The sequence below is a fragment of the Neophocaena asiaeorientalis genome, unplaced genomic scaffold (genome assembly GCF_003031525.2).
Source record: "Neophocaena asiaeorientalis asiaeorientalis breed wild unplaced genomic scaffold, Neophocaena_asiaeorientalis_V1.1 scaffold280, whole genome shotgun sequence".
Classification (NCBI taxonomy): domain Eukaryota; kingdom Metazoa; phylum Chordata; class Mammalia; order Artiodactyla; family Phocoenidae; genus Neophocaena; species Neophocaena asiaeorientalis.
The window spans coordinates 8,500,913-8,523,179 of NW_020185321.1; the positions used below are offsets into that span (position 1 = coordinate 8,500,913).

General features: G+C 43.2%; 1 protein-coding gene across 1 annotated transcript; it reads left to right on the forward strand.

Moving 5' to 3' along the window:
- The first annotated feature begins 8,413 nt into the window (after window positions 1-8,413).
- CLDN11 (claudin 11) lies at window positions 8,414-22,257 on the forward strand. The gene is made up of 3 exons (XM_024734078.1): window positions 8,414-8,822; window positions 12,353-12,517; window positions 21,707-22,257. Exons 1-3 carry the CDS (start codon window positions 8,597-8,599, stop codon window positions 21,937-21,939), a joined length of 624 nt encoding a protein of 207 aa, XP_024589846.1. The 5' UTR covers window positions 8,414-8,596; the 3' UTR covers window positions 21,940-22,257.
- The last annotated feature ends 10 nt before the right edge of the window (window positions 22,258-22,267 follow it).

The following is a 22,267-nucleotide window of genomic DNA, read 5'->3' on the forward strand; positions in this document are numbered from 1 at the left end:
TATTTTTTGGCTATGCTGTGTGGCTTGCGGGATCTTATTTCCCAGACCAGGGACTGAACCCGTGCCCCACTGCAGTGCAAGTGTGGAGTCCTAATCACTGGACCACCAGGGAATTCTCCCAAAATATTTTAAATTAAAAAATTGAACATTTTTTTCTCATCATAAAATCAACTCATGTTCATTATGGAAAATTGGAAAATGCCTAAAGAATAAAAGAGAGTAAAACCCCTCAATCTCACTACTCCAAGGAACGCTTGTTAATATTTCAGTGTATATTTTCCAAATATATTTATTTATATTTAAAAACTAGTCTCCAACTGTGCAGGTATTTTGAAATAAAATTTAGCCATTTCCATTTTGAAATTAATATTTTATAACGTTATCATCTAGTTCTTAGTTGAACACTTAATTGAAATGTAAATTGAAAAAGTTAATTGAACACTTTCATAATAATTATTTTATTTTTTGTAGGTAACTAATACTAAATTTTATTTTTTAAAATTTTATTGAAGTATAGTTGATTTACAGTGTTGTGTTAGTTTCTGCTGTATAGCAAAGTGACTCAGTTAATACATATATATATTCTTTTTCATATTCTTTTCCATTATGGTTTATCACAGGATATTGAATATAGTTCCCTGTGCCATACAGTAGGACCTTGTTAATTCATCCTATATATACTAGTTTGCATCTGCTAATCCCAAACTCCCAATCCGTTCCTCTCCTAATACCCTCCCCCTTGGCAACCACAAGTCTGTTCTGTATGTCTGAGAGTCTGTTTCTCTTTTGTAGACAGGTTCATTTGTGTTGTATTTTAGATTCCACGTATAAGTGATATCATCATCATAATTTTTTAGATAGACTTTTAGAAGCTGGATCAAAGAATATGCATATTTTATTCTATTTGATATATATTGCTGAATTACTTTTAAAACGGGATTTATCAGTTGTGTTATTGGTATTTGGTGATGTTCATTCTTTGTGTTAGTTATTTTTATTGAATCACTTTTAAATAGCATTAATGAGAGCCTGTGAGAGCCCCCCAGTGGCCAAGCTAATTTCTGCAAAAACATTATCAGTTGATTAAAAAGGAATTGTATCTAGTTGTTAAATCTTAATGGCAAAAAGAGGGGAGTGGCTAGAAATATCTTAGCTGTTTTAAAGGCCTTATCCTATAGTTAGAGAAGAGGTGCAATTTGCTTTCCTTTCAAATTCTTGTTCATCAGACTACGAAATGTTTTGAATTTCACTGCTGTGTAATATGAAGGTTAAGATTATGTTAATTTCAGGGCTTCCCTGGTAGTGCAGTGGTTAAGAATCCCCCTGCCAATGCAGGGGACACGGGTTTGAGCCCCAGTCTGAGAAGATCCCATATGTCGTAGAGCAACTACTTAGCGCCACAACTACTAAGCCTGTGATCTAGAGCCCGTGAGCCACAACTACTGAACCTGAGTGCCACAACTACTGAAGTCGCACCCCTAGAGCCTGTGCTCCACAACAAGAGAAGCCGCCACAATGAGAAGCTCGTGCACCTTAACAAAGAGTGGTCCCCCTCTCTGCAACTAGAGAAAAGCCCGTGAGCAGCGATGAAGACCCAATGCAGCGAAAAATAAAATAAATAATAAAAAAATTTAAAAAAAGATTATGTACTTTCAAACAGGTTTAATATCAACTGATTATTTTTTGGTGTTAAAGCTAATATTTATTGAGTACTTACTATGTGTTAGTGCTCCAAGCATTTTACACGTAGCAATGCATTTAATTCTCATGGCTATTATGAAATAATTACTATTTTAAATACCATTTTACTAGCAGGAAATAGAATATTAGTTTCTAACCAGAGTTACTTATCAAAAAGGTTAAATAACTTGCCCAAGGCCACACAGCTAGTAAGCATTGGAGCCAAGATTCCAACCAGGGCCCTTAACCTCCCTGCTCTAATGTCTCCCTCGGACTTTGGTGTCCAAGAATGTTCCCATTCAGAATAATTTCATAAAATAGGATCTTTATTTATGTAAGAAACAAACAACAAAAACTATTAGTAAGATTGAGACATAAGCTTCTCTTCTAGCCATTTTTTAAATTGGAACAGTATAGTATTGATAACATAATCTATGACTTTATATTACATATTAAATGAGTAATGACACACGATAGTTTTGATCACTTTATAGTTCATACATTTTCAGTAAAAGACAAAGTTTGACAAATTGCTCTGTACTTTGTTGCCTTAGGTAGCTAAATGCAAACACCTGCTCTTTTTTTTTTTTTTTTTGCAGTACGCAGGCCTCTCACTGTTGTGGCCTCTCCCGTTGCAGAGCACAGGCTCCGGACGTGCAGGCTCAGCGGCCATGGCTCACGGGCCCAGCCGCTCCGTGGCATGTGGGATCTTCCCAGACCGGGGCACGAACCCGTGTCCCCTGCATCAGCAGGCGGACTCTCAACCACTGCACCACCAGGGAAGTCCCCTGCTCTTAATTTCTAAGCAAATTTAATAGTGTGGCTTTCTAGTTAATTTTCTTATTTTCCCTTTCCATACTTCCATACTTTATTACTATTATATTTTAGTAAGTGTGATCCCCAGTTAGAGCTAAAACTAAGGACTTTTACTGCTCTTCAGGAAGTATGATCTCATTGGTTGAATTAGACGTGATTTCATCCAATGTATTCTGAAACTTCTGGTAGAGAAGCAGATAAATAGAATTGGCTGTTAGAAAGCAGAAGAGAGAAAACATTTTGGAAAGGACTCAAACCTTATACTCCAGGTACAAACTTTTCATTATTTTGCTTTATCTCCAAGTGGACAAAGGGGAAATTTGGAATAAAATGGCTTCTGAAGGAACAGTATTTTAATTGCACCATGAAGGCCAAGAAATGGGACCCTGAAAATGCAAATTTTTCCTTAGTTGAATTTGAAATTCTAGATGGAAGTAATTTGTGAAGGTGCTGCTCTTCTCTTGATGGAGAAACCTTGACTGAGGCCAGCATCTCTCGATAATCAGAGATTTTCCTGCTTGAGACCTGAGTAGCACACATCCCCTCCTCCTACTGGAGAGAGCTCCACTTTAGGCCTTCACTCTGCCTCTTGCCCACTCCCTAGACCAGTTATAATCCCCATCTCCTGATTTCTTCTGCTCTGTCTTCAGATTCCCATCTGTCATGGACTGCATGTTTGTGTCCTACCAAAATTCGTATGTTGAAACCTAATCTCCAATGGGATGATGTTTGGAGTTGGGGTCTTTGGGAGGTGATTAAGTCATGAGGATGGAGCCTTCATTAATGGGATTAGTGCCCTTATAAAAAGAGACCCCAGAGAACTCCCTTGTGCCTTCCACCTTGAGAGGACACAGTGAGAAGACTGCTCTCAGTGAACCAGGAGGAGGACTCTCACCAGACACGAATCTGCTAGTTGGTGTCCTGATCTCGGATTTATATAAGTTTCATGTGTATGACATCATATTTCTATTTCTGTATACCCTACAGCATGCTCCCCACCAAAAATTTAGTTTCTATCCATCACTATACAGTTGATTCCCTTTACCCATTTTGCCTTCCTTCTGCTTCTTCCCCTCTGATAATCACTACTCTATTCTCTACATGTTTGTTTTTGTTTGGTTTGTTCATTTATTTTGTTTGTTTGTTATATTCCACATATGAGGGAAATAATACAGTATTTGTCTCTCTGACGTATTTCACTTAGCATAATACCCTCAAGGTCCATTCATGTTGTCACAAATGGCAAGATGTCATCTTCTTTTATGGCTGAGTAGTATTTCACTGTATATATACCACATCTTTATCCATTCACCTGCTGATGGACACTTAGGTTGTTTCCATATCTTAGTGTAAATGGCATTTCATTTTTTAAAGCTTATGTCTGATACATTATTTTACACTATGAATTGGTACTACAGTGTTTCTAAAAATGTGTGTGTATGTGGAATTTTTGCATTACCAAATAGCGAAATCCACCAGAGAAATTTCTCCTTTTAAAAAGGGGTCTTATTAAAAGTATTTTTAAATGAATAATCTCACTTAAGTAATTTCATATATGTCCTATGTTTTCATGTTTGGTTTCCTAAAGAGGTACATTTTAATATATGAGGAAAGCTTTCACAAATAAGTGTACATTCCACTTGGATCTAATGATCACACATTTGGAATTTGCGGTTAATCATGTTTCCCTACGAGTCATAGGCTCCTTTACACAGAAAATATTTTTACCAGCTATGCAATGATAAAAGACAACCACTAGTAGGCGCCGCGAGCCCACTCCTTTGGCCCAAGCTTTGCTTTCAATGTGGGCTTTCGATGCTTGTCAACAAATACATTTGCCAGTACGATATGCATTTGTACTCTAACTGAATCACACTTAGTTTGATTAACTACTTTTAGGTATAAATGGTAGAAGAACAGTTAACCAGGCTGCTTCCTTTGTTCAGTACACATCCAGGGTTTAGGGCACTGACCATCTCTTTAATCCTCCCCTTTAAATATCTTCGAATAAGTTGAGGAACTTATGCTCAGACCATAGGAAAGACTCTTACATTTTTCATAATGGATAGAATATTGGACTTAGGGTCAGAAGACCGGGAATCAGATTTCAGCTATACCTTACCAGTTCTGTTACATACTATAGAAATGTGAAGAGATGGCATGGCAAAATTTTCTGGGAGAAAATTAACTGGAGAAACCTCCATCTGGGAGGTCTGGGGATCCATTGTTCTCACTTATCTGGGGTGACTGGACCCTGAGAGACTGCTTCTCACAACTAAAAGGGTACCTGGGACTGTGGTAGACCTGGAATGTCAGTTTATTAAGTTATGCTATGTAGGACGGCAGATTCTAATGAAGAGGAGGGCTTGGAGAGTAGAGTCACAGCCAAAGAATGCAGATGATTTTAGGAAAAGTACCTTGGCCAAGATGGCTTGAGGGACTTCCCCACTTTACAGAGAGCCTTGCCAAAGGGACCGCATCCTCGGATTCTGCGGCCACCATGCCATTTCCATCTCCTGTGGATAGTGGAAGATTCTCACGGCCTCTCTCTGCCTCTTGGTTCCCAGTTCTCTATTCTTCCATGGCTGCCCAACTTTCTTTTCAAGGGACACACTCTTTATTTATGGCTAATTCGTTCAAATAGGTTATATTTTGCTGGCCTCCCTTGAGTGGCCTTTTGTACATCTGCGCTGTGATCATTTAAACATTCATTTTAGGATTTTTTCTCCCATTAATAGATAACAATAGCAATAACCTAATTATTTTAGTTTTAGTCTTTATCAAAGGCAACTCATATTTCCAATCGATCAATATTGCCTGTGAATAATACTAAAAGTAGCTAACATTTATGAGTGCCCATCAGTGCCGGGCACTGTGCTATGTACTTCGTAAAAGTTATCTCACTTAATCCTCGCAATAAATGTATCGGGGCATCTGCTAGTCTCACTTTATAGATGAAAAACCTGAGAGTTGCACAGGATAAGGGACAGCTCAAGTAATCAAGTTGGAATATGAACTCAGGAAGTTCCATTCCAAGATCTTAACTTCACAACTCCGTCTACCAGTTAGAGCCTGAGTTCTGAAATCTGCCTTTACAGGTGTCTCTGTGAGAACTTTGGGTGATCTGGGCATTGTTGAATTATGAGTGGTTGAATTTTTATTGTTAGAATGTCAAATGCTTATGGAGTCGCAAGAGTGCAGATTGCATAACTTCTTTTTTAATGAATTGATATTGCTTGGGTTTTATGTTTTACTTCTTACAAAAGCTCTTTTTTATGTCATAAGGAAATATCTGAAAACATCCAGGTCAATAGACCCTGGTGATGAAATGCCCCAAACACAATGACTCACTCAAAAAAGGGACATATTCCTATAATATAGTATCTCCTACAAATCAAACTTGTATGATTTCAAGGAGAACACATAAGAGTGCAAAAGCAAGGGTTCTGAATTTTATATAAATATATGTGTATGTATGTATATATATATATATAATAATATTATATATATCATATATAATAGCAGCCCAGGTTCCCTGAGGCCTTACTTTGTACCAGACATTGTTTAAAGCTCAGTATGTATATTAACTCACATAATCATCAAGAAACCTATGAGTTAGGCACTATTTTAACCCTCATTTTACAAATGAGAAAACTGAGGCCCAGAGAAGTGAGGTAACTTGAATCCACAACTAGGAAATGGTGGAGACAGGATTCGAGGCCAGGCAGCCTGCATTCTTACCCACTGTGCTCTCCTGGGTGATTATTGCAGCTTTTTAATTGACACTCTCTCATCTCTTACAGAGCCTTTTCTGTCTGTGCAGTTGATTCCTTTGGGGTCTCCTTGAGGCAAGTCTTCTCTAGAAGACATGGTGATTTGCCCAGCAGAGATATGGGAAAGCTTAGTACCTGTGACTTACGATCTATATCTTAGAGTGTTGAGTAGGAAGTTTTTGCTTACTGAAATGCTTCTCATCTTTAAACCTCATGATTGTTGATAGAGGGATATAATAAGCCAAATGTATTAAAGGGACTTAAAACTGTTTAATGTAAATACAGCCCAAGGACAACTTCTCTACATGATAGAAAAGTACATATAATAGGTCTTACTTGAATGCATGGAGAGAAGGTGGCTTGATGATGTTGATGACGGTGATGGTGATGATGATGATGACGACAGCTTACACTTGCAGAGCACTCACTCTAGGCTAGGCAGTGTTCTCAGTGGAGTGCAGATACTAACTTACCTACAGTGAGCAGGAGCTGTCAGCCTAGCTTTTAATGTCAAAAATGAGACATGAGGGCTTCCCTGGTGGCTCAGTGGTTGAGTGTCCGCCTGCCGATGCAGGGGACACGGGTTTGTGCCCTGGTCCGGGAAGATCCCACATGCCATGGAGCGGCTGGGCCCGTGAGCCATGGCCGCTGAGCCTGCGTGTCCGGAGCCTGTGCTCCGCAACGGGAGAGGCCACAACAGTGAGACGCCGGCGTACTGCAAAAAAAAAAAAAAAAAAAAGAGAGAGACACGAGCCCTTTAGGAATTTTCAGAAAGTGACAATCAGGACAGGTTCCCAGGCATGGTTAGTGAGGTGGGATGCAGGCTACCCCTTCCTTGTTATGTGAACTTGGGCAACTTAGTCTCTCTCATGCTGTTTCTTCATGAGTATTATGTGTAAACAATCATTCCTACCATAAAGGGCTGCTAAGAGAATTAAATGAGATAATTTATAAAATATAAACGCATGCACATGGTACATGACAGCTGCATAAATGTGAGTTGCTATTGCTGTTGTTATCATTACTCTGGCCATGGCTTTTTGACCACTGGCAAAGGATCATTTTCTTCTACCAGTAACTATGGTATGCTGAATGCTTCAAGTCTGTTTCTTAGGGCAATTCTCAGCTCATCAGTTACCATCCTGGGCTGACAAAGGACTATTACTCAGCCATAAAAAGAAATGAAATTGAGTTATTAGTAGTGAGGTAGATGGACCTAGAGTCTGTCATACAGAGTGAAGTAAGTCCGAAAGATAAAAACAAATACCATATGCTAACACATATATATGGAATCTAAAAAAAAAAAAAAAAATGAACCTAGTGGCAGGGCAGGAATAAAGACACAGACGTAGAGAATGGACTTGGGGGGGGAGGGGGAAGCTGGAGTGAAATGAGAGTAGCATCGACACACACACACACACACACACACACACACACACACACACACACACACACATATATATATAGCTAGTGGGAAGCAGCCGCATAGCACAGGGAGATCAGCTCCGTGCTTTGGGAAACCTAGAGGGGTGGGATAGGGAGGGCGGAGGGAGGCTAAAGAGGGAGGGGATATGGGGATTTATGTATGCGTGTGGCTGATTCACTTTGTTATACAGCAGAAACTAACACAGTACTGTGAAGCAGTTATACTCCAATAAAGATGTATTAAAACACAAAAACAAAAAACAATCCTGGGCCAAGGAGGAACTGTACTGGGCGCTCTTGGGAGTACCACGGTCCTTGCTCTCAGCTGGGAAGGAATAGGGAGAAGCTGAGGAGGGATGGAGCGAGAGACCCAGAGATAGGATGAGAGAGGGGCAGCAAGAAGAGAAAGAATTCGCAGCAAAATAGAACTCGCGCCTGACGCAGGCCCTCTTGTCACTGTCCCTTACTTGGACCTGGATCGAATTATTTTCTTTCGAAATTTTATTATTTCCAACACTAACCGTGCGACGCTCGCCGGCGGGGCGGCGGGATCACCCCCTCCCTAACTCTGCTTCCCTCCACATCCCACTCCTGACCCCGCCCGGCGATTGGTCTGCTGGACCCGGGGCCGTCGCGGATTGGAGCTCGCCGGCCGGGTCTGCGGGGTTTAAAGAGGGGGGCGGGGGCGCGCTGCCCAGCCGCGCTGCTGTCCTCGCCGCGCGCCCGTCGCGCAGCTGGGCTCGCTGCGTCTCGTGGCTTCCCGCCTCCTCCAGCATCCCGCATCTCGCCGTCGCAGGCCAGCGCCTCGCCAGCGCGGGAGGAGGACCGGGGCAGGCGCCGTCGAGCCCGGGCGCGGGCACAGCTAGTGAGGGGCGAGGCGCAGGGACTCCAGGGCGGCCACGATGGTGGCCACATTCCTGCAGATAGTGGGTTTCATCACGAGCTTCGTGGGTTGGATCGGCATCATCGTCACCACGTCCACCAATGACTGGGTGGTGACCTGCGGCTACACTATCCCCACCTGCCGCAAGCTGGACGAGCTGGGCTCCAAGGGGCTGTGGGCCGACTGCGTCCTGGCCACGGGGCTGTACCACTGCAAGCCCCTGGTGGACATCCTCATCCTGCCGGGTAAGGACCCTGCCTTGCAAGCGGCTGTCCTAAATAAACCCTTTCCTTCCGGGCAGACGGGGGGAGGGGAGCATTAGGCAACGTTCACAGAATCATCTGGGGGCTTGAAGACTTTGGGGCATCTTTTGACACCTTCCGTCCTACTTTGTTGAGGAATTAGGTAGCCCTGAACTTAACCTCTCTCAGCCTCAGTTTTCTTATCTGGAATTTGGGATGACAGTGGTGGCCACTGGCCGAGTCACCCTGAGAAGGTAATGAACTGAGACATAGACACATGGTTGGAACTCCCTACATATTAGTTACCGTAGCCGCACCTGCCGTGTGCTCCCACTGTGGGTGGATCAGAAGTACTTCATCCCCTGGCCTCCTCCTTCAGGCGCCCTGCTTTCCCTGTTAGAATCCACCCGCAGAGGCTGGAGGAGGAAAGAGAGAAACAAAAGCATTCCAGCTATCCGAACAGGCGCAGGCTGAGTTTCCCAGTCCTTGTGGGACGGCCGAGGTGTCCTGGCCAAGTTAGGGCCCTCCTACCTGCGCCCAGTCGGTTCCCACAGGCCCCGGGGCCTGTCCCATTTCCCCTACCCCTTGCCCCCGCAGTGAAGGGCGTCGGTCCTCGGGCCTGCCGAGATTCCCCTCCCAGCCTCCACACCCTGGGGTCAGAGAGGGAAGAACGGGCGCCCCTGGGAGGGCCCACTCACCTTGGGAAAAGGAGCAACTCCGCGGGTCGCCCCCTCCCCTACGGCTGTGCCTCAGAGTGGGGAGGGGAGGGAAGAGTTGCCTAGTTTCCACCTTCCCCGAGGCCAGCCGGCGCCGAATCTTAACTTGCCGCCCCGTTGAAAAATTCTGGGCAAGTTTCAATTCAGATTGAAACCTCCAGCCAGTTGGATGATTGACAAGGTCTTCGGAGCCCCTTCAGGTTTTCTGCTCGGAATCTTGGCTTATCCCGGCCCAGGCCTAAGCACGACTGTCTCGCTAGCCTTTGAGGATGGTGCGCCTTTAAAGGCCTATCCCGGTTTCCTTAACAAGTGGAGTAACTGGGCGGTCGGCCGGAGTAACTGGCCCCCGAGGCCGCCAGTCTGGGAGACTTTGGCTTTGGCCTTCTCCTGGATGAGCTTTTCTCTCCCGAAGGCTGTCCCTCTTTAAGCCTCACCTCAAGTGCTTCCTATTTCCAGGTCCTTGTAGTCGGAATCTATCCGCCCTTCCTCCTTGCCACCCTGGTATTTGACCCCTATCCCCGTCAGTGCACGTTTTGACTTTTCTGTTCCTTGTTTGTGAGTCAAGTTCTCCTAGCACATTTTAAATTCCTCAAAGATATAGATAGCATCCTACCCTCTTTGCATCTTCCCCTGCACCTGGCACTGCCCCTGACACACAGCAGGTACGCACAGTGCGTGCCAGTCCTGCCCTCCATTTTGGACTTTCAGAATGACAGAGGTCTGGGGAACGCAGATGTGGACCCACCTTCAGGAAAAGCTGCCGTTGGTAGACCTGGATCAGACTCTGGGATGCAGTGCTCACAATCCGAGTGATTTGGGACAAGTTCCTAACCTCTATGAACCCCAGTTGTCTTCTTTTAAAAATTAAAATGAAACCAACCCCCTATCTTTCAGAGTTGTTTTGGGGATTAAATGAGATGAGAAATGTAAGCCTCCTTAGATGTAGTAGAGGCTCCATAAATGGTGGCTATATTTTTTATTAAAAGCCGGGCATGGTATTTTTAAGAATCTGACTTGAAGCATAACATTACTCTCTGCTTCCTTCCTCCTGAAATTAAATTTGCTGAGCATTCAGTGACAAGTGGTTTATTTTTAGAGAACATAGACCATCCTACAGATGGAGTACACTTTAGGGAGGGCCTAATCCTTCCTGTGGTCCCCTCCCTCCCACTGTAGGTGGGGACAGGGACAGAGCTCAGTCTCCATCTTTAGATTCTCAAATGTGGCCTTGACACCTAGCATGTTCACAGACCGTGGCTAGCTGACTCTCCTTTATGTCAGCCCTGGTTCTCTGACCAGTCGCAGGGGCTTAGGGCTGAGGTCAGAGGTCTTGCCTCAGACCTCCTGTGGCTCCTATCTGGGGGTCTTCAAGTCAACAGATACTTGATTGATTTATTACCCTTAATTCAGAAGAAACTGAGTTGGGCAGTTTTGTTGGGAGCGTGCCCTTGTGGAGTCTGAATTCTGGCAAAACACAACTTGCTAAGAGGCAATCTTGCAGTTGGGTCTTGGTGCACGGGTAGGCTGGCCACATTTGGTGTGAGGGTCCTGCCACATGAGGCAGAAGCTGGGGCTTGTTTTTGGGTTTGCCATTAACTCTGCTTCCCCCAGGTCATTAGCTCTACTTTCCTCTGAGTCAAGAGGGAGAGTTGCAACTCCCCCACCCCCTTTTTTGAAGGAGGGAGAGTGTTTTAGTGAGAAACGATACATTTAAGTGTGTCATATTCTCCCAGCATCTTGTCAGATTTATTTTACATAAATATTGCACATATTATAATCTGTTTCTTAATAAAGTAGTTACCTGGCATTTTATTTGACAGTATAAAGTTCAGGTAGCTTTGCTCCACTCTTATTATTCAACTCGTTAATTCCTTCATTCATAATTGTATGTTTACATCATCTGTTGTGGGCACTGTGTTAGCTCCATGAAGACCAAGGCAGGTGTCTGTCTTCTAGGAATCCATGGGGCTGGAGAGATGCCTTTATGGAAAATGGACCATTGTGGAAGCATGCCCAGGGCACAGTCGGGGAGGCAGGAGATGGAGCCTGACCATCTATAGGGGACAGGATTCACGAGCAAGCAGTATCTGGGGAGATATCAAGAGAGGAAGCCTGAGTCTTAGCTTAGTCTAGTTAGGGCCACATACTGTTTATATACAATGTGAATTAAAAGCACATGATTAAGGGACAAAATCACCTAGCCCACCTGGAGATAAAAGTACTGCCTTGACACAGAGTAAAATTAGGAATACCAGTAATAATAGCTGACCCTTTTTGCAGTACTTAGCATGCGCTAGGCACTGTTCTGAGCACTTCAGGAATTAACGAATTTAATCTTAGTTGAATTCCATTGGAGAGATGTAGGTACTATTATTATTTTTACTCTGTAGGTGAGGAAAGTGTCAAGACACTTGCCCAAGGTCACACAGGTAGAACATATCAACGGCAGGCTGGGATCAACACAGACCATCACAGAAGAATTCTTCAAAGATTTGAATTTTAATCTGAATTTTTCACAAGGCGCTGTAACAGTGTAATTAGGCTCTCGGCCGCTTCATCTCGGAAGCTTGGATGAGTGGTCTAAACCAGGGAGCCCCATTCAGTCTCTCCAGCCCCCAGCCTTCCTTTTTTTTTGTCACTGAGTCACGTTAAAAATTGAACATGCAAAGTGACCTTGGACAACATTTAACATAGTATAAGTCCTGGAGTGGGACAAGAGGGAGGAAGAGGTAGATGGTGCTGGATTCCCGTGAGGCAGGATTGAGGATCCACGGGGACCCATGGCCTAACCCACCCTGTCTGCACTCTTGTTCCCAGGCTACGTGCAGGCTTGCCGAGCCCTGATGATCGCTGCCTCAGTCCTGGGTCTGCCGGCCATTCTCCTGCTGCTGACCGTTCTCCCCTGCATCCGAATGGGCCATGAGCCTGGCGTGGCCAAGTACAGGCGGGCCCAGCTGGCTGGCGTCATGCTCATTCTTGTGGGTAAGACAGCTTTCTGTAGAGCACCCCAGCTCCCAGCGAGCCTGAAGAATCTCGGGTCTTGCTGCTGCTTCATCGAGTTCAAGAGGCGTGTGCAAGGAAGGCATGTGAATCCACTGGGGGAAAAGCCCCCCACAATGTGTATCCCTTTATGTTTCTTGGGCAGTTGATGCAGAGGGATAAGTAATGTCTGTGGGAATCACTGAACATAAAAGTAAGTTAAGGGACTTCCCTGGCTGTCCAGTGGTTAGGGCTCTGCACGTCCACTGCAGGGGGTGCAGGTTCGATCCCTGGTCCGGGAACTGAGATCCCACAGGCCGTTCGGCGCTGCCAAGGAAAAAACAAGTTAAAGAAAACAAACAAAAAGGATTTTGAGGGTATACCTAAGAGAGAGAACAGAAGACAGAAGAGAGTTACAGGGCAGCTCTCCACTCAGGCCTCATGAGAGAATCCCTTTTTGGAAACACCTGTGTCCAGGTCCCACGGCAGGTCCATTGAGTCAGAATTTCTGGGCATTAGACCAGGCAAAGATATTTTTGGAAAGCTTCCCAGGTGACTCTTGAGTGCAACCAGGATTGAGAACTTCAGTTAACATATAAAGGAAGACCAGAGAAAGAGGAGGGCAAGATAAAAGTAAGATGCTGAGGGTGGTAGATCACCAGGTGATGGTTCCATCTTTTATTCAGTAAGCATTCACTGAGCACCTGCTGAGTGCCGGGCAGTATGGTAGGCACTGGGGATATTGGAGAAAAGAAGGTAGTCTGTGCTTCGAGTGTACTTGCACATCTTGATGTACTTGGTATACCTGCTCATCTAAAAAAGGTACACAGGCTGTGCACACACATAGGAAGGCACCTGATCCACATTGGAGGAGTTTTCCAGAGCAGAGGACCCTAGCGATGAATTTTGAGAGCTGGGTAGAAGGTGATCAGGTCACGGATTGGAGAGAGGGACAGCTCAGGCCAAGGACACGACGTGTGCTTGTTCAGTGTTCCTGATTACACCTGCACACAGGGGTCTTGAGTTAACAGCCTAGGGAGGGTCCTTCTAGCTCTACTCTCTGACATGCATTTTGAGAACAGCAGCTCTTGTTGCCCAGTGTCCTGAGACATTGTGAGGAGACATTGGTTTGGATATGAGTTAGATATAAATCATGTTCTCCTGGGACAGGAAATTCCCATCCCCAAACTGGTATCAGACCATGTGTTTGAGGGGGAAAGGTAAGGAGCCAGGGTTCTGTGTGGATCAGTGCCACTTAGTGACGGTCACCCACAGTGACACCGGTGAGGTGAGGAGACATGAGGCATAGGGGTAAGGTTTCCCTTGATTGCAAAGGGTTGGAGGTTTTTAGAGGCTTGTGAAGCCACGGAGAATTCAGAGGAGGGGCTTGCGTGTGCGTGTGCGTGTGCGTGTGCGTGTGTGTGTGTGTGTGTGTGTGTGTGTGTGTGTTAATAGGAGTGAAAAGACCAGAAAACCTCTGTAATTTCCAGAGAAGAATTTGGGCATGGACATTTTGGTTCCCGCCACAAAGAATTTGTGTGGGAGTGCCACATGGAACACAAAATCAGCGTCATGTGCTTCATTCAACTCACAGGGTCCTTCCTTGTAGTGCTTTTCGGTGGCCAGATCTTTGCATCTGAACTCCCTTTCCAGTAGGTTGACAAAAGCTCTACAATTAAACTGGTTTGCAGAATCCAGGTGAAACCCTTCTCATCCTAGATATTTGCGGTTGTTTGTAACTTTCCTCACATTCTTACAGAAGCCCCAGAAGGCTTTCTCTTTAGCTCTGAGGATCCCAAAACCAAAGGATGGGTCCATTGTGTTGAGTGTTCATCTTTAGAAATCCTAGCCTTCCATATGAGAGTCACAGAATATCCACAAGTAAGAGAATACATGAGAAAACCCCAAACCCAAACCCTGTAGAAAATAAAGATATAAAAGCAAAGTCACAGAGACAAATTGGCATTTAAAAAACCCCTGAAAACAACTTAATTGTCCAGTTGAATATAATGATTATTAAAAAATAACAACCCGTCGTTTGAAACTTCCTAGACGAATTAAATACTGTTTTTCTTCATCTTTTTCAAGTGGGTTGGTGGATGCAGACAGAATCAGAGAGAGGAGAGTGAGAGGGGTGGGCAGGTATGGGTGTGAGCTCCTCAGTCCTTGTTTGCTGCCCAGAGGGAGACGATGGAGGGGGCATTGAGTGATCTGACATCCCTTCCCCCAGGGAGGCTGCCCCTTGCCCTCTTGTAGCCTTGTATCTCCAGTGGTACTTGCGTCCTCTTTGATGGCTCCTGTCCGGATTTGTTTCTCAGTGGGTCGCGGCTTGCCTTTGGGTTGGATGTTGTTTAGACTGGAACAAGCTCCCTTGCTTGCTAGATCTGGAAATGTAAAGCTCATTGTCTCAAGTGTGGCACCTGCTGGCCTCCCCTAGGTCTCCTCGGCAGGGAGCCCGTGTGCCTTGTTTCCCCTGCTGGGCAGTGGGTGGGAGGAACAAGAGAGAGTGAAGCCTCCCTTTGTGTGGCTCAGGATGGGCTTCTGTCCTAGGGGTCACCAGAGGTGCTCCAGTTGAGGTGTGGTCCCCTTCCAACGGGGGCCAGGCACACTGGGGTGTGGAAGCCTGGGAACCGGAAACAGTGTCAAAGCTAATCTTGGGATGAAAACTGTAAGCACTTTTAATGAAAATCAGTTCTTCCTGACTCTGAAAACCTTTATTTTTCAGAAAGCTTAAAAAAAAATTGTGTCTGTGGTACAACAGCTTATCTCCTCAGGAGTCTGAGTTCAGTGTTGTGAGGATTTGGTTTCTGCTGTGGGGGAGGGAATGGGAGCCTGAAGCTGCCGACTTCTTAAGCTAGATGAGTAGTTCAAGGCGCAGTGGGCGCTTCAGATCCAGGATGGAGCAGAGGCAAATCTAATTCTAACCTATGGCTTTTCAAGAACCGCCGCTGAGGCAGGAGGTATCTATGCCCTGAGATGCTTCATCTTATCATGTGGACTCAGGTCAACTGTACTAAATCTTGGACCTACCGCTTTCTAGCTGTGTGAATGGGGCCAGTTGCTTAATGTCTCTGAGGCTTTATATAAAATGGGGACCATACTGCCTACTTCTGAGGTTGGTAAGAATAGTGAAATGATGTACACAAGTTATTTAGCGTGCATGGTGTCTGGCGCCTAGTAGGTGCTCAACAACTGGTTGCTACCTTATAGATGCTGTCGTTTAGAGGAAATAGAGAGCTAACCTAGAAGGTAACTGGGTATTCCTTCCATCACATCTAATTTCTGCAGGGTCATCTCCACACGTGAAACTGGTAAGGAGAGATGACGAGCTGTTCCTGGAAACACCAGGTCACATCCTGGTCTAATGGAAATATTTTCTTTGCTTACTTTGTAAAAACCAGAGTGTAGGGATCAATAGTTTGAGTTTTGGTCTTATTCCATTATGAAGAGTCATGATAAGCTACCCAACTGAAAATGCTCAAGCTTAGTTCTGATTCAGTCTAATTCTCATCTCACTATAAGTTACAAAGTCCTTGATTTGGGTGTGTCTTGGGGAGATGGGGTAGGGAATGGAAGGAAAGGAAATGTATTTTCCTTCCTAAGTGGAATCCTTCGTCTTCTCTCCTCCTCTTAAAAAGTATGGCCTCAGGAATCCAATATTTGTATTGGAAAAAAGTTTTCAAAAGTATGGCCTCAGGAATCCAATATTTGTATTGGAAAGAAGTTTTCAACTTGGAACTTATAGGCTAATAATGAAAGTGCCGTAAAATAAAGGGTATATGCAAATGTGGGAAAAATTGAGCTTGTCACACACAGGGAATCGGATGTCCTAGGGGGATTGGGAATCCTTGGGTGTGAAATAAACAGTGATGCCCTTAATCCCGGAGTACTGAGATAATAGAAAAAGTCTTCTTTCAAACTCATTAACTTTACACAAAGTTCCTAATCTAAGTCAAATTTCATGTGGGTAGAAGAAAGGATGTAGCATCTTAGTATGGTTGTGGCTTAAAATGACCTTATTAGTAAAATTGGAGGAATTAACTGCTTTATGGGGTCTTTCCTGTCTCTACCTTCAGTGTTCTTTAAAAACTTAACAAATAACCACGAAGCTGGCTTTTAAAAAAGGTTGTAGGAAAAAAGAGATAACGATGTGTGGAATAGAAATAAAGGGAAAAAAGTGCTGAAAGCAGGCCAGGAAAATAATGTACTCCGATATTCCATTGACTTGATGATTGTTGTAAATATTAGATCTTCATAAAAGTCATTGCACAGAGGCCTGTGTCCTTTGGCAGCTGTTTTCTTAAGTCAAAATTTAGACAGTGACAAATGAAAAAAGGAAAGACAAAACATTTTGTGGTTTCAAATTATAAGGAAACAACAAATACATGTGACTCCAACCAACAGCTGGTTAGAAATCTGATTACTTGTTGTCTTGAGTTAACTGGCTTCTTTGTGAGAAGCTTAAGTGAATTGCTAGTTAGATCATATGAGATAATAGCATCAATTGCGGAAGATGGCGTTCGGTGCGCTGTAAAATGTTAAATGGAAGGGGATTTTAAAAAAAGGTGTTGTGGAAAATTTGAAGCATACGCAAAAGTAGAGGCTAGTGTAATGAACCCAAACTCATTCCCAATAATGATCAACTCACCTTCGATCTGCTTCGTCTCTGTACGTCTACTTTTCTCCCAGTCCCCAGATTTTTTTGAAGCAAATCTCAGGTATCAGATCAAGGAAGATTTTTTCTAGTATTACTAATGTAAGTCAGAGTAATTTAAGTTATTTTAATGAAAATATTGCTTTGTGCTGGAAATGATGCCTTTAAAAGTTGTTTCAATGCTTAGTACTGAAAGTGACGAAGCCTGAAGACAGAGGTGCTCATTGGAGGAAGGAAGAAATGTCAGGGTCTGCTGCTCTTCTGTCCTTCTGGGCTTCTTTGTCTGTCTGTCCTCTCTCTCTCTCTAAGTTGTTACCTCCAAAGCCAAACACACCTGTACCAATTTTATTTAACTTCATCACATTTATTTAACTCCATGTATTACCCTGTGTCATCTAATCCCTAAATAGATGAAAAGCTACACTTACATTTCATTTTTGCTCTTAAACTGCATTCCCAAATATTTTCTGTGTTTTGCTACATCAAGATCATTGCTAACTTTTAATAAGGGTATTTCCTATCAACTAAAGAACTGATTGTATTAAATTATTTGAAATTTATCCAAAAGGGCAAACAATTTTATTCTATGAGGAGCAAGGAATTCTGCTTGTGAGAGGACCAAGTCCAGATGAATCTATATCTACACAGTGAAGCTTTCTTCTCCCCTTCTCCTTCTTTTGTTTTTTCAGATGAAGATATCCCTACTTTTCACTTTCTAGTCCCCCACAAGTGGCAGAATTTTTTTCCTCTTGTGCAGTTAACTATTGCATCTTCTGAAGTTAGAAGAAGAGGAGCAAATTGAAAAATCTAAGTGTTAAAATTCCCCTTGTCCTGGGCTTCCCTGGTGGCGCAGTGGTTGGGAGTCTGCCTGCTGATGCAGGGGACACGGGTTCATGCCCTGGTCTGGGAAGATCCCACATGCTGCAGAGCGGCTGGGCCCGTGAGCCATGGCCGCTGAGCCTGCGCGTCCGGAGCCTGTGCTCCGCAGCGGGACAGGCCACGGCAATGAGAGGCCCGCGTACCGCAAATTAAAAAAAAAAAAAATTCCCCCTGTCCTATTTTTAGAGACTTAATTTAAAAATAAATTCTGATGACATAAAAAGAAATGAAAATTCCCTTTATCTTCCTTCAATGTTCTTTACCTTATGGGTAACTGTGACTTTTTAAGAAAAACATTTTCTTTATTTTCCCCAAATATGGAGAGAATCATTACAAACTCTTTGTATGTGTGTGTGTGTCTGCAAATAGCAATAATTCTAGCAGGCCTCCTATGTCTTTAAGAAAGCCAAAAATTACTGCCAGTTCTAATAATGTGTCACATCTTTCAGTTGAGTATGATATGACTTGCATTTTTAACTTTACTGATTAAAACTAGTGAATCAGTAAATCTCCTTTCCCTTCAAACCATGCTGAAATTGAGTAAACTTCTTTTTTAGTTTTTAAACATTCTTCATTGTGAGTTCAGTTAAAGGTCACAGTGAACCTCTCATTCCCTTTATGTTGTGTGGCAGTCTGTCATCTTCTAGTGGTTTTTGATGTGGTCCATCTTTGAGAGCCACAGGAATTCCACCCAGGGTTCAATTATCTACTAGGAAATAAAGAGCCTGCTGGTGCTTATTTGCTTTGTTTTGCATGGATTGTAAAAGAAGGAAATCTTTAATGAGGTAAATCATGAGCTTGTAGCTTTGAGTGTGTTAAAGTCACGTTAAAGTTTTATAATTTTGGAAGTCAGTTTTGGTGTGGATGAGGTGAAGAATAGACTGGAAATGAATCTACCTCTCATCTCTCCATCTGTCTGTCCATCCGTCCACCCACTCACTCACCCAGTCCTATAAGTTCATTATTTAAATGTTCAGACATTTTAATGATTTTTCCTTTTTCTGGTGAATTATATAGGAATAAAATCTAACTAAATCTCTAAAACATTCAAAATCAAGAGTGATAATTACTTTTGAATAGCGAGCCTGATTCTTTCCCTACGTGAAGATAACCTAGCTTTATTACTTTGCTTAGGAAAAGGGAAAGGATTCAGTGAAATTAGAGGCAAACTTTAAATCTTATTCTATAAAATCTAAACCAACCTGCAAGTTAAGTGAGGTTTAAATGAAATGTGGAGAATGCTTTTGTTTGTGTGTGTGTGTGTGTGTGGTATATATAAATACCAAGTAATTGAAAAACATAAAACTTAATTTGAACCATAACCTGTTTTGAATCCAGTTAATAGTTTATAGGAAAGATCAATTGGATTGAACCAAATCAACTGGGAATCAAATCTTTTTTTTTTCCCTATGGAATTCGGCTTTTCCCTCCCCACCTTTCCCTCTAATCAAGCTTGGGTGTTTGGAAGCCCTTGCTAGGTTGCTGTTTTTGCCCATATCAGAACGAATGCCCCTTTTTGGCATCTAGGGGTGTGTAGCTGGATTGTGTCTTGATATGAAGAAGCTAGAGCAATTCTTTCTGGCTCAAACACTCTAGAAAAAGCTTGTGCCCCTTTCATGATAGAGAAAAGGCTTTTCTCTGTGCCTCACTGAGAGTATAACTATGACAATAGCCAAGCAGTTCTCCAAGAGTGCCAGATTTGGAATCTGTGGCCAGAAGAAGAGAAAGAAAAAAATTGTATCTTAAGTATTCAAAGCCCTGCATTGGAAAGGGAAGGTTCCATCAACCAGATCAACTGGTGTTCTTGAGAATACTCTATTCACAGAAGGAAAATACATCTTCTTATGGTATCGCATATAAAACGATTACAGAAGCTGGCATGACGGTGCTTTACTCTTTAAGTGAAGCTATTAACATATGGACAGATTTTAGCTTCTTAGATAATCTATCAATATATAAACTGCTTAAATATATGAATAGTTCACAGGTAACGGAATGAATTTAGGCTGTTAGAAAGCCAGTTGGAGCAATTCAAAGCCCCCAAGTTCACTTTCTTACTTCTGACTTCCACTTGGGATCTATACTTTTTTAGGACAGGAATCACATCTATTTATATATATCTATACACACCTTGTGGGGATGGGCTTAGTGTGTTGTCAACAAAACCCTATGTTACAATCTACACAAGTGCAATGAGATAGTCTGAAAGGTCTTTCAAAATGCGTAAGACTTAAATCTTTTCTTCAGTTTAGAACTAATGTACAGGGCTGTTAGATTTGAGTGCTACGTTAAAGAAAAATTACATTGTTTTCTCTGTGGGCATAGAAGTAAGTTAGAAAATTACTCTGTATGAGCAGAAAAAAGCTTGCTGAGTTGAAAGTGACAAGGGTACCCCTTGTAGCAAACAGTGCAATGCCCTGCCGTGAACGTATCAAAGGCTTTATGACTAACAATTAGAAGCCTTATTATTAATTATTACTTTTTGGTCTGTCAACTTTAATGTGCCATCCCAACCTACATCTTTAACTCAAATTTCTGTCCTGCTGTAGTTGTGAGAGATCAGATGATACCAAAAGAAGAATGGAGTTACTTTGTCTAGAGCTTTGTGTAGTACATTAGCCACTAGCTACATGTGTTCATTTAAATTTAAACTAATTGAAATTCAAAATTTGGTTTTCAGTCTCACTACCCTCATAAGAAATGTTCAATAGCCCATGTAGCTTGTAGCTACCCTATTTGACAGTGCTAGTGTAGAGGCTTAAAATGGTTTTTCAAGTTTTTATAGGCTCCTGCCTGCCCTGTTCTGTTACTTTGCTTGGGAGGAGGGGAAGAACTAAATGATGTAGAGGTTACTTCTTATGGTGACGACATTTGTTGTGATGGGTCACAACCCTTGGTTGGGTAACTTCTTTTACTCTGGGAACTGTTTATGTGTGTATGGAGATTCTGTGACTGCTAGGCAGCACAATACAAACTCAGACTCTTAGCCGATACTCCACTGAGGTCTGGCAGTATTCACCACAGCAAGAGAATTTTCATAGCTTCTTCCGGTCTTTGTACTATGAATTGACCAAACTGAAAGAATAGAGTGGAAATTGGAGTGGGCACTGTCTTGTTTCTCATTTTTGAATAGCTCAGGTCATCCAGTCATTCAACTGGTATACATTGAGCACATACTCTGTGCTTTGTACTGAGCTAAACTCTGACTTTACAAACATAAGACATGGGCCCTGCCTTCAAGGAACTCAGAACTTGGAATGGGAAGTAGACATGTAAAGAGATCATTGTAATGCAATTAGGTAAGTGTAAGAGTAGAATTATAATTATAGGTATATAAAGTCAAGATATATAAATAAATACAAATACATATTTTTTGGACTTAAATGATTTATTTCTAGGTTTTTACATCAGAGTTCTTTTGTCTCCGCCACCTGTTGAAAAAATTAGGACCTAGCAGTTTGGTACAAGCTTTTGATCAGCTTATTCCATAGATTCAAACCTTTAGGTTCAGGTTGCCCCTGCGGGAGCAGAGCTGAGTGTATTGAGTTTTTGGAGTTGGTTGGAAGCCAGGGGGGTGTGTATGTGGAGTGAAGGGGAGCCTGCCCGCTGCTGGTGTGTGATGGGGATGCCCAGTCACAGCCCTCTCCATGTCTCCCCAGCTCTCTGTGCCATTGTCGCCACCATCTGGTTTCCTGTGTGCGCCCACCGTGAGACCACCATCGTGAGCTTTGGCTACTCCCTGTACGCGGGCTGGATCGGTGCTGTGCTGTGCCTTGTGGGTGGCTGTGTCATCGTCTGCTGCGCCGGAGATGCCCAGTCGTTTGGTGAAAACCGTTTCTACTACTCTTCGGGCTCCAGTTCCCCCACTCATGCCAAGAGCGCCCATGTATAAGAGAGCTACCAGCCTGCCCATGGAGGTGCTATAGATGCTGGGCCCATGGCCCTAGGTTTGCTTGCCACAGTGAGGGGGTGGGAAGCCCACTCCTCTGCCAGGCTCCAAAGCCAACGGTCTAGAAAAGCATCCTGTCTGGCATTTTGTAGTCTTAACACCCCCTCTCCTTTTGTTGCCTTAAGAGAAATCTTTAGCTCAGATTTCACACATTTTTTCCATGGTTTTGCCCACTATTAGCTCTTTTCTGGGCATTCCTTTGTCATATATATATATATATATATATATATATATATATATATATACACACACACACACACATATATATGGA